Here is a 16,820-nt window from a genome sequence, read left to right on the forward strand (position 1 = left end):
ATGTTGAGGTTTGGGCATCTCTGACTGTATTATCGAAACGAAAGATGGACGCCCATCTTGTTTCGATAATACGGGATGCCCCACCCCTTCGCAGGGACATCCTCAGAGATGGGCGCCCTTAGAGATGGTTGTCGCCGTTCGATTATCCCCCTCCACGTGTCCTTTCTTCTAGAGGCCTTTTGATGCTCCCTAATACAACTGTTATAAGAAAGGAAGCATGGAGAAAGTGGGCATTTAAGATAAGAGTGGTCCTGGAGTGGCAGGAGTAGACTCAACATTCGGGCAACTGGGCAGTGCACGAGGGCCCAGAGCAACAGAGGGCCTAGTGCTACTGCCTCTGCCTCACATGATCCAGAATCTTCTCCTCTTTCTCTTCTCTACCGCAGGTGGCCGGTATGACTATATCCTTTAACATCCCACTACCATCTCCACTGGTACTGCTCTGCTTTTGGAGATCGGAAGCAGCAGTGGCAGTATTTTTTGACATACTCATTGACAGACTCCTGAGGTAGGCACATTACATGCCGAAACACGGAGCAGCATTGAGTCTTGAGTACTGACATTACTTTTAGTGTGCATTACTGAATTGTTAGTATATTTATTTAATTGTGTATTGTTTTATACATATTGTATTTTGAGCATTGATTTTATGTTACTTTTACACACATTTTAAGCAATAAACTTTAACTGCATTGTTCCTGGGTTTGTCTAGCTTTCCTCCGTTCCCACTTCCTTGTATAATATTGTTCTATAAAGAGTCCCAACTGTACCATGGCATGATTGGAGATCCCCCCTGGCATCTAAGCTATATGGACTGAAATAAAGGTGTGCTCCGAAAGCAGGATATAATCAAGATGGCTTTCCACAAGATGTGCTCTAGCTATATGTGTATAGACCCCCTTCCCAAGATGTAGAACCTACCAAATATCAAAAGATTAAGGGTTAGGCACATAAGGTCCCCCCCCCCCCTCAGCAAATTATAGGGGGGGTCTATTCCCACTCCTACTCTTCCTACCATGAGTGGGGCCAGCCACCACATTGAAGTCCCCTCCCACAATAAAGGTACATCCCCAAAACGGGGTAAGCACTTTAAGCAAAGTAGGGAAAAAGATCCTGTCATGAATGTTAGAGGCATACAAGGACACAAAAACATAAGGCTTGCCATATAGAGTGCAATCCAGGAGCACACAATGTCCCTGATCATTGCTACAAGTTTTGAGAATATCAAAAGGAAGCACTTTATTAATATAGCAGTACCTGCCAGATGGGTTACTTTACAGGACCTGTGGAAAAATAGAAGTGACCCACTCATTGCCTGCAAAGAATTTGATGCTCAATAGCAGAAAGGTGGGTCTCTTGTAGAAACAAGCAATCTCCGCTCCCTGTCTCTGCAATGCTATAAGAATCTTAATATTAACAGCCATCTTCAAAGCAGAGTATCTACAGCCACCTGATACTCCGAGCATCCCCTAAAGAGTACTTCTATCTCAAAGATACAAACATACACAGCAAAACATAGGGAAGAACACAGATGAATAAGCAGATACAAAAAGAATTCCTCACAACTGCACAGACCATACCCCCACCCCCCATTAGTTTACAATGCTCTCATCATGCCCACTAGGATAGAAATGGTTCTGCAGATGCAAATAAATCAAAGCACTAACATCAACAGTTAGAACATCAATAATTCAGCACTAATACATAGTGGGAAACGAAGCTAAGATTTATCACCGCAAACTGGAATGCTCAAATGAACAAAACATGATCCCAATGACTAGCTCCACTGGAGAAAGTAAGCTCTACCACTGAAGTTAAATAAGACTTCAAAAGATCAGCAAGGCAGGCCCCATGCCGCCACATACTCAGTGGATTGTCTTTTTAAGCAATTATTATGGGCTGGGACCCGATGCCACCTAGGAGTTGTTGAGAGCATGGAAGATCCTGTGGAATGATTAGGCTCTGGTTCCTTCCATAATCCAGCAAACACATATGGGAGCACACCTCAACCACGGTACAGATTCTACAAAGTTTCCCACCGATTGTGAAAGCCAAGTCAAAGGGGTAGAGACATTTATATCGAATACGCTCTTTTTTTCAAAGTGGTCACTTCACGAAAACCACATTTCTTCTGACGTGTTAATGTGGATAAATCTTTGATAAAACTCCAAAGTCTCCCCTTGGTATTTCACAGTACCCATCTTGTACATTAGATAAAAGATTCGCTCCCTGAATGCATATTATTGAAAGTGCGTGATGCGCACGTTCAATATGGCAATCTTGGACATGTAGAGCAGGAAATTGTGTCTGTAATATCTGCTGACGGAGCTCAACCACTATAGCATGAGAGTCCTCATATCTACATCAGGTTCTGGTATGTCCCACACATGCAAATTTGTCCATCATATTTGATTTTTGAAATCATCTAATCCGTCAGCAAAGGCATCTCCGGTTGCAGCAACTGCCTCCAAACGTTTTTCTTCGCTTTCCAGTTTAAGAGAGCTCACCTCAATTCGGTGTTCAGTTTCTTCCATGCAGAAGCCTAGATCTTCCAGACCTCCACACACATCTTGTATCATTATTTTAAGTTCCTGAAGTGCGTTATAATTCAGGTCTTACTTTATTCAGTATTTAGGGCCTCTTATCAAACCACACTAGCCCACTTTGAATGGGCTTTGTCGGCACTGCAGTGTGGGAACCGCTAGTGCAGCTTGATAAGAGGCCCTTAGTGCATTTCATAAATGTTTTTTTCCATTTAAACGTTAGATCTGGGACTAGTGTCCCTTTGTTTTAATTGCTTAATAACTTTTTTCATTTAAAAAGTTTTATAGGACTTGCGTCCCTTTAATTTTTTGCTTAGCCACAATCCCAATGGCATCTATTTGAGAGTTTGACACCTTGTTTGATACTGTTTTTGAAAGAAAAGATGTTTTCAGTGCTTGAATGCTGCAAGTTCGCTGGTTCCTCATTAGATTGTGATTATATATTGTAAACCATCTTGATACATAATTTTTGTGTGAAAGGTGGTATATTAAATTTGTCACATAAATTAGTAATAGAACATTTTCTTAAGAAAAACAGGACAGGATTATCCTATATAAAACAGGACACCCGACTTTGAGCAAAGTGTACCACCGAATATTGGACTACTGAATGCTAAATGTCAGCTTTCTGGACTTTGTTTATAAACTTTATATACCATCTTTTGTTTCACCATCAAGGCGGTTAACAATAAAAAGGTCACACAATACAGAAACCTAATGACAAATCTTGATAAAAACCAGTTACAATAATCTATTTAGAACAGCCAAGGGAAGATATGTACATAAATATAATGTGTTGTGTTTCAAACTAGTGAGCCCTTGGGCCACAGCTGCAGGTTCAACTTTGGCAGACAGATCACCCCCAAGGTCCATATAGAAAGGCAACAGCAGGGAGATGGCAAGGTTGTAACTCTAGAGCCAGGCCAGGTAGGGTGTCAGGAGCAAGGTTCTGGCAGGAACTAGGAACAAGGCTCAGCTCTGGCAGGAATCAGAAACAAGGCTCGGCTCTGGTAGGAACCAGGAACAAGAGCAGGGATCTCAGGAACAAGGTCCTCACGGCTTGCTTTTACAAAGGGACTGGAAGCAAGGCCGAGTTTCCTTAAACCGCTCGGCTCTGACGATGCACAAGTGTGTGCCTCTTATGTACTGTGCTCCGCTCTGAACCAGGAATTGCTGTATGCGCACATTCCTCAGGGGCAGGGCATGCATAAATGTGGGAGGACACTGCCATTGTGAGTTCATAGGATCAATGCCAGCTCCCCTTCAGAACTGTGACCAGCAGCCCCAGAGAAGAGAAGCATGCTAAAACTGGAGCAGTCACGGTAGGGCCGTGACACACTCCATAAAAGTTTACATACTATATATATAAACACATACAAGCATACAATAATAACTCAACAAAAATAACAAATAGTATATAATGTATAACAGTAAAATACCAAAACAGCAAACAACTAAATACCAAAGCAAAAATACATTCAATGAAAACATGATCTATAGTCATCAAGAATCAAATGCTTGAGTAAATTAATACTTGTGCCCTAAAAATAGAGTAAGTTACACCTGATCTAGAATTATGTGGAAGCAAATTCCACAATATTGGGGCCTGAAAATTAAAATCCATTTTGCAGATGGTTTCCAGAAAGGCCCTCACTGGAAAGGGAATCATAAATTAATTCAAAGTAACTGATCTCAAAGTACGAAAGGGTGGATATGGGATAAGATGAGCAAACACCACTTTGAAAACAATTATTAAAACTGGATTCTAAATCTGAATGGCAAACAATGATGCCGTTTTTGTTTTGACAAAGGGGTAATGGTCAAACCTTTGAGCATGACATACCACGTGAATTGCAGTATTCTGGACCAACTGTGAATGTTTATGTAAATACACATGGATCCAGTAACAACTGATGTAACTCAGAGTGTTGAATAAATAGCATAACATCCAAATCAGATGTTCTCCAATGGCTCTGCTAAGGGCTATGAGCTGCCAATGGGATTCTGGCTGGCTGGCTTCTGTCTCTGATGCCCGAGCCAACAAGGAAGCAATAGGCACCCATGCTACCAGAAGTATTTATTTATTTATTTGTTTCATTTGTATCCCACATTTTCCCACCTATTTGCAGGCTCAATGTGGCTTACATGGTACCGTAACGGCGTTCGCCAGTTGCAGTATGAACAAACACAGGTGTTATTGTGATAAAAGAGATTCGTGTTTGGTAGATACATTGGGGGAAGTTAGGGAGGGGGGGGGGGGAATGAGTGTTAAGGTGTGTCCATTACAGTCTTTAGTTTTGGAGGTGAGGTGGAGGAGGCTATAAATGAGAGAATGAAGAGGAGGGAAAAGAACGTACAACACTATAGGTTATGAAGGCTATTTGCTTTGATCTCAACACCTGCCAGCCATGCCCCTCCTCAAATTTGTGATAGCATCTGACCTACAGAGACACCAACATGTCACTTACATTTTCAGTTTCTTGAATGATATTTCAAAAAAAGGAATTTTTGAAAAGTACTGCACAGTTACTTTGCCTAGGGAAAAAAAAAATCTCCTTTATGCATATCTTTTTCAACACAGTTTTTCTCTTGGAGGCAAGCCAGCCACATAATAGGTAATTCAACACTCAGGATTATCTGAAGCCTGAGCAATTTCATCAATATAAGGGTAAACACAGCTGGCTAAAGATGAACGCCAAACTGAATTCCTTCATCAGAGTTTTACTTTTAGAAATGTGGAATATTGTATATGTCGATACTAACTTCATTCAGGAAAGTGTACTTAGTTAAACTATCACACATTACTTAAATGGCAGTCACTAATATCGGCAGGTGAGTTACCATGCAGTCATGACATCCTGCCATTAGTTAGCAGAGCTAGTCTTATGACAATTGTTAACATGCATTACCTATTCTCTGTGAGCAATTAAAGAAAACACACCAGATGTTACCAGAGTGCCTCATCAACGGGGCCAGAAAAAAAATGAATTGGAAAAAAATCAGCAATTACTGAAGCTCACTGATAAAATGAAAGGGAAGTGGTGGGCGTGAAGGAAAAGGCGCAAAATAGATATGCAACACTGTACAGTTTTTATAAGCCATGCTTAGCAGCTGGAGGTTTTTCTGCAAAATCAAATGCATTTTTTAAGTGTTCTGACAAAACAAACACTGCCAGGCACCAAATGTATCAAAAGTATATATCAGTATATAGAAACAAAATATTGCTGCAAATAGTATTTTGTTCATTTTACCTTTCTAGTGCAATACTACATCCCCTGATTCATTTCATAGTAACATAGTAGATGACGGCAGAAAAAGACCTGCACGGTCCATCCAGTCTGCCCAAGAAATGTGCCACTTTTTTGTGTATACCTTACCTTGATTTGTACCTGGCACAGACCGTATAAGTCTGCCCAGCACTATCCCCGCCTCCCAACCACCAGCCCCGCCTCCCACTACCGGCTCTGTTATCCAATCTTGGCTAAACTCATGAGGATCCATTTCTTCTGAACAGGATTCCTTTATGTTTATCCCACGCATGTTTGAATTCCGTTACCGTTTTCATCTCCACCACCTCCCGCGGGAGGGCATCCCAAGCATCCACCACTCTTTCCGTGAAAAAATACTTCCTGACATTTTTCCTGAGTCTGCTCCCCTTCAATCTCATTTCAAGTCCTCTCGTTCTACCGCCTTCGTATCTCCGGAAAAGGTTTGTTTGCGGATTAATACCTTTCAAATATTTGAACGTCTGTATCATATCACCCCTGTTTCTCCTTTCCTCCAGGGTATACATATTCAGGTCAGCAAGTCTCTCCTCATACGTCTTGTAATGCAAATCCCATACCATTCTCGTAGCTTTGCTTTGCACCGCTTCGATTCTTTTTACATCCTTAGCAAGATACGGCCTCCAAAACTGAACACAATACTCCAGCTGGGGCCTCACCAACAACTTACCAATTTTACCTTTACTTTCCTGCATCTGAAGATCTTCTGTTTGTCCTATGCTTTCCTGAATTCTAATATCGCTTTACCTTCACCACCACCATCTACCTCTTTTGCTTCCTACCATGGCCCCTTGTTGTACAATTTCCTTCTAAGTTAAAATGCAGTTTGACGGGGGGGGGGGGGGGCACTGCTGAGCTCGACAGTGAATGGCGGCTTAATCTCTCAGCCCTTGCTCAGAGTTAAAGAATTCGGCAGATTGCTTACAGCTTACCTCGTTTTTCATCTTAATATTGTGATCTGGTCACCCTGCCAGGACCTGGCCAGGGCTGACCCTGCTTAGCTTCCTTCACAAATGCTCACCAACATCAGTCTTCTTATAAGCAAAGGTTTTATTAGTTGCCATTTAACATCATCTTCATGGCTTATTTCTGCTTTCACTCAAACATTTCTTCTTCAACTTAAACATAGCAAAAAGGCAGTTACTCAGAGTCTTCTAATTAAACCCTTTCCATACTTAAAGCAGTGCCTCAAACTTTCACAGTTCAAACAGCCAAACCAAAAGCATTTTATTTTTCATTTAAAGACTTTCTCAGCTGGTAGTGCAGCTGTCACCTTTTCAGCAGATAGTTTCACAAAAAGTCCACAGAGTTCAGCCAGCACCTTCAAAGGGGATCTTCTTCCTCAAGCTGCCAGGTCCCAGCTTCTCCCTCTCTTTCAGTACTCAGGCAGGTATAAGGTGGTTAATTAGCTTCTCCACCCCTTCAGGCTCTTCCCCCTAATTCCAGGCAGGATCCAGCTCATAACTACCTACACCTGTTTCCAGCCCAGGACTCTCCTTGGTCCTAGCAACCTCCATCTAGACATTCCCCTACCAGCTCCCCTGGTGGACTCCTCAATAATGACATGACCTGGACTCAGTAATAACATGACCTGGACATTCCCCCCCCCCCCCCCCCCCCATTTCTATGGGACCAGCGCCCTCTAGTGGCCTACCCAGGACAGGACGGCCTCTTACTCTTCACAATATTCACTTGATATCATGCTGAACAAATCTCCGAAGGCAGATGTTAAGCAGCCCTCCTCTCCCGCCTCCAAGAAACCTCAAGATTCCACTCATCAAGCTGCAATGGTGGCCGAGTCTGGCAACAAGGAAATCACAATACAGACCATTATGCGCAAACTTTTCTCTCACAGAGGTATTTTCAAAGATACTCACCTCTCCATTTCCCAATTCAGAGAAGATATTAATGAAATAAAATCTCAGCTTTTACAAACTCAATCACGCATGGATTCTCTCTCCCTGACGTGTGAAGATAACTCCAATGAAATCTCCATTCTCCAAACAAAAACAAAAGAGATTGATTCACTTAAAAAAGGAACTTGAAGATCTCAACAATAGAGCAAGGAGAAACAACTTAAGAATCCTGGGTATCAAAGAAGGTGCGGAGGGCTCTGACTCCATCAAGTTTATGGAAAATCTCCTACCCACATTTTTGGGTTTAAACTTTAACCCATCTCTTCAAATCGAAAGGGCCCACAGAGTCCCCTCTGGCAAGCCTGCACAACAATGCTTCCCTCGACCATTTGTTCTGAAGATTCTTTGCTACCCTCAAACCTTAGCAATTCTGCAAAATGCCAAACTGAAATCACCTATCTTCTATGAGGGCATAAAAGTCTTAATTTTTCTGGATCTCAGTAAGTCTACTGTTCATCGCAGAAAACGTCTTGCACAACGTGATCGCCTAGAGTCTCTTGGAACTCAATTTGTTCTCCGTTACCCTGCTCGAATGCAGGTGACAATCCACAACTCTACCTGCACCTTTGATGACCCAGAGGTCCTAAAACTTTTTCTGGACACCTTTTGAAATCTAAATACTAACACGGTTTGAAGTAAACATCTCAATTACCTCTTCCAATCCTTTCTCTTGTTTTGGAAATTATTTCCATTATGCACAAGAAATACCTTTCAATTAATATTATTAAACAATCGTGATGTGGAAGGCAGATGGGTCAAAGTGGACATCTTGATAAATAATACATCACTTACTCTCAAACATATCTGCACCCAACAAAGACTCCCTGGTTTTTTCCATCTACTAGCTTCAGACATCAACAGCTCTCTCCCTAACCCTATAATTTTAGGCAGGGACTGTAACCAAATTCTTGACCCTATTCTTGATAGGCTCTCCAATTGCCCCTATTACCAATCCAAAGCTTTTTCTGCCTTACACTCATTTCTTCACTGGGTCTTGCAGACATTTGGAGACTGTTTAATCCCACAGAAAAAGACTTCACTTTATTTTCCCCTCCTCATCTGAGCTACTCAAGAATCGACTATTTCCTGATCTCCAAAACTCTCATACCTAGTGTAGCTAATTCTCAAATTCACAGTAGGAACATATCTGACCATTCACTACCTCAATACATTTTTCAAATATCTCCTTCACTAAAAAAATCTCTAGCTTGGAGACTCAACACTTCCCTGTTAAAGGAGGACTCTTTTACATCTCTGCTGAAAAAATCACTGAAGATTATTTCACCAATAATCCTGTACATAATTCTCCTGTTAATATGTGGTGTGATGCCTATACGGCCACCATCAGAGGAGTTATAACAAATTACTCTGCTGGCATCTATTAAAAAAGATTTAGACCTACTGGAAAATGAAACTAAATCTCTTGAAAAACAATATCTAGAAACCAAGCATATATCAAAGGATTCTCAGTAAAGAGGCCTTTTCCTCCATAAATATTCAGAAATCTGTTTTTTATGCGGAAAATAACAAATCAGGGCATTTGCTGGCACAGTTCCTTAAAGCAAAATAAAATCAAGCCTGCGTCTCTCATATAATTGATTCCTCAGGAAATCCTCACTATATGGATTCACAAATAGCTCTACAATTCTTCAAATTTTACGAACAACTTTATACTTCAGAAACTGTCTTCTCCGAGTCCTCCTTTAACAACTTTATGGAAAATTTGAGTCACCCCTTATTATCACAATCTCAAAAAGCTAATCTAGATAAAAATATTTCCTTAGATGAAGTCATCAATACTATCAAAGAACTTCCCCATAACAAAGCCCCAGGTAATGCTGGTTTACCCGTAGAATTTTACGCAACCTTAGCATATATTCTTAGTCCCAAATTACTAATTTTATTTGACCACCTCCTTCACCACTGTGGTGATAAGAGCTCTTTCCTAGAATCTAAAATTGTTGTCATCCCCAAACCAGAAAGAGACCCTTCTAATGTCTCAAATTACCAACCAATCTCTCTCATTAATATTGACAAGATCTATGCCAAAATTCTTGCCAATCGCTTAAAATTTGTGATACCTTCACTTATCCATCATGATCAAAATGGCTTTATACCTGGTAGAATGCCCACTGATAACTCTAGATTACTTTGGAATATACTAGCTCACACACGTGACATTAACTCTCCATTAATAGCCCTTTCCTTAGATGCCGAAAAGGCCTTTGACAGAATCGAATGGCCCTTTCTTTTCAAAACCCTCCAATGGTTTGGTTTTGGTGAAAGTTTTCTCAATATGATTAAATTACTATCAGGCTTATTTTCGAAATAGAAGGGCGCCCATCTTTCGACACAAATCGGAAGATGGGCGTCCTTTCTCTCAGGGTCACCCAAATCGGCATAATCGAAAGCCGATTTTGGGCGTCCCCAACTGCTTCTTGTCGAGGGGACGACCAAAGTTCCCGGGGGCGTGTCGGAGGCGTAGCGAAGGTGGGACTGGGGCCTGCCTAACAGATGGGTGTCCTCGAGCGACAATGGAAAAAAGAAGGGCATCCCTGACGAGCACTTGGGCGACTTTACTTGGTACATTTTTTCTGACGACCAAGCCTCAAAAAGGTGCGTGAACTGACCAGATGACCACCTGAGGGAATCAGGGATGACCTCCCCTGACTCCCCCCAGTGATAACTAACCCCCTCCCACCCTGAAAAAAAAAAACTTTAAAAACTTTTTTTTGCCAGCCTGAAATGTCATACTCAGGTCCATCGCAGCAGTATGCAGGTCCCTGGGAGGGGAGGCGTGGATTTCTTTTTTTCAAACATTTTGGAGGTCCTAAACTGCCCCCCCCCCACCCCACAGGGACAGCCAAATTTCAAGGGAGTGGAGTGGCCTAGTGGTTAGAGCACTGGTCTTTCAATCAAGAGGTGGCCGGTTCAAATCCCACTGCTGCTACTTGTGATCCAAAGTCCAAATAAATAAAGGGGATGTCGGAGGCATAGCAGGTATGGACGTCCTTCTCACAGAAACATCCAGGCATGGACGTCCTTCTCACAGAAACATCCACATTTTGGACGTCCTCAACTGCCATCGTAGGGACGGAGGCATAGCAAAGGACATCCTCAACTGCCGTTGCAGGGATGGAGGCAAAGCGAAGGACGTCCTTCGCCCATACTCAAAAAAAAAAATCCCTGATGAGCACTTGGACGTTTTCACCTGGACTTGTATTTTTCTAAGGTTGTAGATGGCAGTTTAAGGTTGTAGACTGCTATAATACACGCAGTTTGTATGCATATATAACGCCGTCTTTGGCATGCACAGAGCTGCGTAACGCTTGGCTGCTCTGCACTGGCTTCCCCTCCTTAGGAAGGAAATCGTGTGCAAATGAGCTAACAGTGAGCAGCTCATTTGCATGCGATTTCCTTCATGCATGCCCATTCCTTTCCGAATTGCTAAGGGATCGGTAAGGGAACGGCTTTTTCCGTTCAGTTAGTGCATCAGTTAGTCCACTACAGTGCCCCCTAGGGTACCCGGTTGGTGTCCTGGCATGTTAGGGGGACCAGTGCACTACGAATGCTGGGTCCTCCCACGACCAAATGAGTTGGATTTGGTTGTTTTTGAGATGAGTGTCCTCGGTTTCCATTATCGCTGAAAACCGGGGACGACCATCTCTAATGCTGAGATGTGGGCATCCCCGACCGTATTATCGAAACAAAAGATGGACGTCCATCTTGTTTCGATAATACGGGTTTCTCCGCCCCTTCGTGGTGATGTCCTGTGAGGATGCCCTCAGGAAAACTTGGGCACCCCGTTCTCCAACTGAAGTCTGTTGCAAGGACGTCCAAATTTCAAGGGGGCATTTCGGAGGCGTGGTGAAGGTGTGACTTGGGCATTCCTAAGACTTGGATGTCTTTGACCCATAATCGAAAAAAGCAGAGATGTCCCTGACTACAACTTGGACGTTTTCTTATTACGAATAAGGAACAACAAGGAGCCTGAAATGACCAGATGACCACCGGAGGGAATCGGGGATGACCTCCCGTTACTCCCCCAGTCGTCACTAACCCCCTCCCACCCTCAAAAAACATAATTAAAAATAGTACTTGCCAGCCTCAGATGTCATACTCAGGTTCATGACAGCAGTATGCAGGTCCCTGGAGCAGTTTTAGTGGGTGCAGTGCACTTCAGATAGGCAGACCCAGGCCCATATCCCCCCTACCTGTTACATTTGTGGAGGAAACAGCGAGCCCTCCAAAACCCACTAGAAACCCTCTGTACCCACATATAGGTGCCCCTTCACCCATAAGGGATATGGTAGTGGTTTACAGTTGGGGGTAGGGGGTTTTGGGGGGCTCAGCATACAAGGTAAGGGAGCTATGTACCTGGGAGCATTTTATGAAGTCCACTGCAGTGCCCCCTAGGGTGGCCAATTGCTGTCCTGGCATGTCAGAAGAACCAGTGCACTAGAAATGCTGGCTCCTCCCACGTCCATATGGCTTGCATTTGGTTGTTTTTGATTTGGATGTCTTTGGTTTCAAAAATTGCCGAAAGTCATAGACATCCAAATCTAAGGATGTTCTTGGTATTTTGGAAACAGATGGACGTCTATCTTTTTTCGAAAATACGCTTCTCCCTGCCTCCGGATTTGGACATTTTACAGACGTCCAAATCCCAACTTAGAAGTTTCTTTCGAAAATGCCCCTCTATGAATTTGCCCATATGTTTTTCTGCCTTAATATTTATTGTATTACAGTTACATGTGTAATTTCGCCTTCATTACAGTGGCTTTTCGCTTCCTCCCTTTATTGCTTTTTTCCCTCTCTCACTTTGTATTACTAATTATAATCAATAAATAAATATTGGAAAAAAAAAGCACTTTGATAATTGCAATGTTTAAAAAAGGCTAGCATTTTAAAGGTACAGGTCTCAACAAGTACAGGAAAATTTACCAACAAAAGTTGAGGCAAGAAGGGAATATTGTCATGATAGCAAAGGTATGAGTGAAGGAAAACTTAAGCAATAATTTAGAGCAGCAAGACTTTGGCATAGTGAAAGGAAGATGTACATAAGTAGGACTGAAAAATAGAGACATGAAGCATCTGTGATTTGTAATAAACCATACTGTTCAACAATCATTTACTCTAGTGGTCACCTACTGGGATATAATTTTGCAAGGCATTCTTTCTCCTATGCTATGGAAAGGTGTAATAGAGAATAACATTTATTAAAGGTAAAGTGATCTAGAAACCTGCAATCCCACACAATCTGCATTCTTGTTTTATTCTTCTGTGAACAATGTTACAAAACATTATATATGAAATGATGAAATAATATCCAAAGGAATATTTTAAGGTATTCATGATCAAGGCAATAAAACTGAAAATTGCCAAAACAACCAAAATCTAAGAATTTCAACTAGAAAACATGATACACAAACCCCTATGAACCCAAACATTGAAATTTTACACTGTACAAACCATTTAAGCAATTTTCATAATAATAATAATAATTGGAATGGCTGGTAATTTGTTTAAGATACAAGGAACAAACATGTTTTTGTTTCCTTAAAAATGTCTATAAAAGGCTTAATCTAAATGTCCTATTTCACTAATAATTTTTGTCCATTCACAGTTCATCAAAACATTTTAAAATTATATGGTGTTTCATTATATCCTATTCAAACTCTACCAGAGTCAACCCCACTGTTACTGAATTGTGTCCCACTAGAGCTGATTACTTCTAGAGTACTCCTTTTAATCCTTGACTTTACTTGCTTATAGTCGGTCACTAAACCACATTTCTCAAAATAAGCTTCAACTGGATCAGGTAATAGTCAGACTTGTTTTACAGGAGTGCAAAGGCTTCTTCCACAGTTGCAGTTTGATTCTCTTCATGATAAATACCACACTGTAGTTGGTCATCTGCCACTGCAGCCCAAGACATCTGCTTGGTGGAGAATTTTGCTGTCCAACCACCCGAGTTGTTGATAACTATAACTCCTCCAAGCCCATTTACCCTTTCCTTCATATAACTTAGTGCAGTGTCTGCAGCTTCTTCTGGAGTCATTCCTAGAAAAGAAAATCCCAGAAAATGTCAAGGTACAACTAAAGAATAAGTCATTTCAAACCTTTGATAAAACATCATGAAAAAAGTGATGCCACTGGGGTAATGGAAGTGCATTCTACAGCATTATTTGTACTGAAGCTTGTTTCACCAACATTTTTTTCTCTTTATTTTTATACATTCATGATCATTAGATCACCAAAATTATTTTTGGCATTTGAAAGGCAAATATCAGAAGAAACTCTGGAGCCCTTTTACTAAGGTGCGTAGGTGCCTACTCGCCTCCAACATGCATCAAATTGGCGCTACCGAGTGTTCCGGGTGGTAACTCCATTTTTGATGTGCCCCCCCCCCCCGCGGTATTCAGCAGTTTACAAGTGCTGACGCTTACCGTCCGGTTAGCGCATGAGACCCTACCGCTAAGTCAATGGGTGGCGGTAAGGTCTCAGCCCAAAAACGGGCACACGCTAGTTTTAATTTTGCTGCACGTCCATTTTCAGGCACAAAAAATGCCTTTGTTCCAGGCGTGCTAGAAAATGGACTGGCGCGCGTCCAAAACACGCGCTACATCAGCGCAGGCCATTTTTAGGTGCGCCTTAGTAAAATGGTCCATCTAAGAGGCCTTTTTACTAAAGTATGCTAAGGCTTGGCGCTTAATACATGTGAACAATAAAGCTAGAATGTGTTGAAAGCAAAACATCTCTGGGGGCATTCTCAGCACTGTGAAAAAGGCAGCTGTGTCGTAAACGTATAGAAATAATTGCTAATGTTCATTAATAATGTGGTTGATAGCATGCATTTAACTACACCTAATTGAAGTTAACATGGAGGTCATTAGCATGCATTAATTGCTAACGAAACAGATCATATAGTTCAAAGTGCAGCCCTGCCCATTCCTTGCCTCTAATAGGAATTTCCATATTAGGTGTTTAACACAGCAATGAGCACACGGAATAGAAAGTGGATCACTGCACTTTCAATCTTTCCAACAGAATTGAATGTTCAAAAGAAATTATACATAAGAGAAGGAGAATGTGTATTTGCTGGGGGCAATATAGCTCTCTGAAAGTAGCAAAGAATGGGATCTAATTTACTGTGGGGGGGAAAAAAAACCCAGGAAACGACAAACTGAATTCACAAATGGATCATTTCAGACTGGGTCCAGAAAAATAAAGTCTCCTATAACTCACCCTATGGGAGAGGCACCCTGAGCAGCTGTAACATAGAAACACTAAGGGGTCCTTTTACTAAGCCGCGTGTCTACTTGCGCCCAACATGCACCAAAATAGAGTTACCGCCCGACTACCACATGGCTCTTGCGGTAATTTCATTTTTGGCGTGCATGCGATATGCGCGTCTGTAAAATATTATTTATTTTCGGGCGTGTGTAGGTCATTACCGCGCGGTTACGTCAGTCTTTACCGCTAGGTCAATGGCTGGCAGTAAGGTCTCAGACCCAAAATGGACTCGTGGCAATTTTGATTTTGCCGCACATCCATTTTCGGCAAAAAAAGGCCTTTTTTACAGGCGCGCTGAAAAATGGATTGGCACGCACGCAAAACCTGCGCCTACACTACTGCAAGCCATTTTCAGCGCAACTTAGTAAAAGGACCCCTTTGGCATGTCCCTGTATGGCAATACTTATATACTTATATATATTGAAATATATTGGCTAGGAAACTGATCCTTTCAAATTGCCCCCTCCTCTCCTGGTTACAGACACACACACACACACACACACACAACAAACTCAATTACATACACATAGATGCAGACATACCCACATGCATATACAGATACACACACATGCAGAGGGATTCCACGAAGCAGACTCTGTATGATTTCCTCAAATCCTGCCCCCCATCTTGCTGCCACACATCCACACTCCTATTCCTGCATGGCATCTAACTCTAGTGAGTAACTCAAAAGAGGGAATGGTCATGGGCTTTCTGAAAAGTTGCATGCGTAGGTACTGAATACTGCCTCATCACGCCTAACTTGGTTGCCAGCATTTACACCAGGTTTCAGCAGGTGCACATCTGGTGCCTATAATTAGGCATAGAAATCAGTGCTAAGCGCTATTCTACAAAGGGCAAACACCCTTTATAGTACAGCGGTTACCCAGGAATTCTATATATCGCACCTTAACTTCCACATGGGACAGTGCATGCAACTTAATTGGTTAACTAGCTAATCAGCACTAATTGGCATTAAGATCTACATGTGCAACTTGCTAAGTGTATTCTGTAATGTAGTGCTCTTAAATTCTAAGTCACATAGCTGAAAGGGGTGTGGAATCAGTGTTTCTAAAATCTATGCACAATGTTACAGAATACACCCGTTTTGCATCTAATTTAGGCATTGGTATTTATGGCAAGTAAAACATGGTGTAAATGGTCGCGACTACATTTGGTTGTGTGGAGAGGCACTTTGCGCATTCTATATACTGCGCAGAAATGTAAGTCTATTCTATAAAATATAGGCTTAATTTAGAGAATATGCCTACATATTTTCTCGTGTGGAATTCTCAGGCACCCTATGTATAATCTAGTCCTGCCTATTTTTAATCGGCATCCATTTTTGAGCACCATTTATAGAATTCTCCCTTCATGTGCATTTTGCAGCCTTTTCTAGTTCTCACCTTATATAATTCTATTCACATTTATCTTCAACAAGAATACTCTCTGCCCAGACTTAGAAAGGGTCTTAAGAGGTGGTTATTTCAACAAACATTTTCCCAATTTTATATGAAATGTGTAGTTATCAGAGCTTTTCTCCTGCAGGCACAGTTGAGATTCTGTGCGTCTTGTCTGCTGACTTTTTATTCTATTGTTTTATTCCTTTTATAAAATCCCTTAATTTGCTGATTTGGATTTTCTTGAATTTTATGTCTGTAAACCGTCTTGATAAGGTTTGTCTTTGAAAGGCTGTCTAGTGATTTTTTGTGCTAAATAAATATGGACCAGGCACAATAGGAAAAGAAACCCTGATGTAGGTGTGTTGAAGGGCAGGGTGGGCA

At 41.7% G+C, this 16,820-nt stretch overlaps 1 protein-coding gene across 5 annotated transcripts in view; it reads right to left on the reverse strand.

Moving 5' to 3' along the window:
- Window positions 1–12,935: 12,935 nt before the first annotated feature.
- ASRGL1 (asparaginase and isoaspartyl peptidase 1) overlaps window positions 12,936–16,820 on the reverse strand; it is a 107,780-nt gene continuing 103,895 nt past the window's right edge. For all 5 annotated transcript variants that reach the window (XM_030199016.1, XM_030199014.1, XM_030199017.1 and 2 more), the window contains exon 7: window positions 12,936–13,806. In XM_030199016.1, coding sequence (XP_030054876.1) covers window positions 13,583–13,806 — 224 coding nt within the window. In that variant the 3' untranslated portion in view covers window positions 12,936–13,582. The remainder of the gene's footprint in view (window positions 13,807–16,820) is intronic.

The sequence above is a fragment of the Microcaecilia unicolor genome, chromosome 3 (assembly GCF_901765095.1).
Source record: "Microcaecilia unicolor chromosome 3, aMicUni1.1, whole genome shotgun sequence".
Classification (NCBI taxonomy): Eukaryota; Metazoa; Chordata; class Amphibia; order Gymnophiona; family Siphonopidae; genus Microcaecilia; species Microcaecilia unicolor.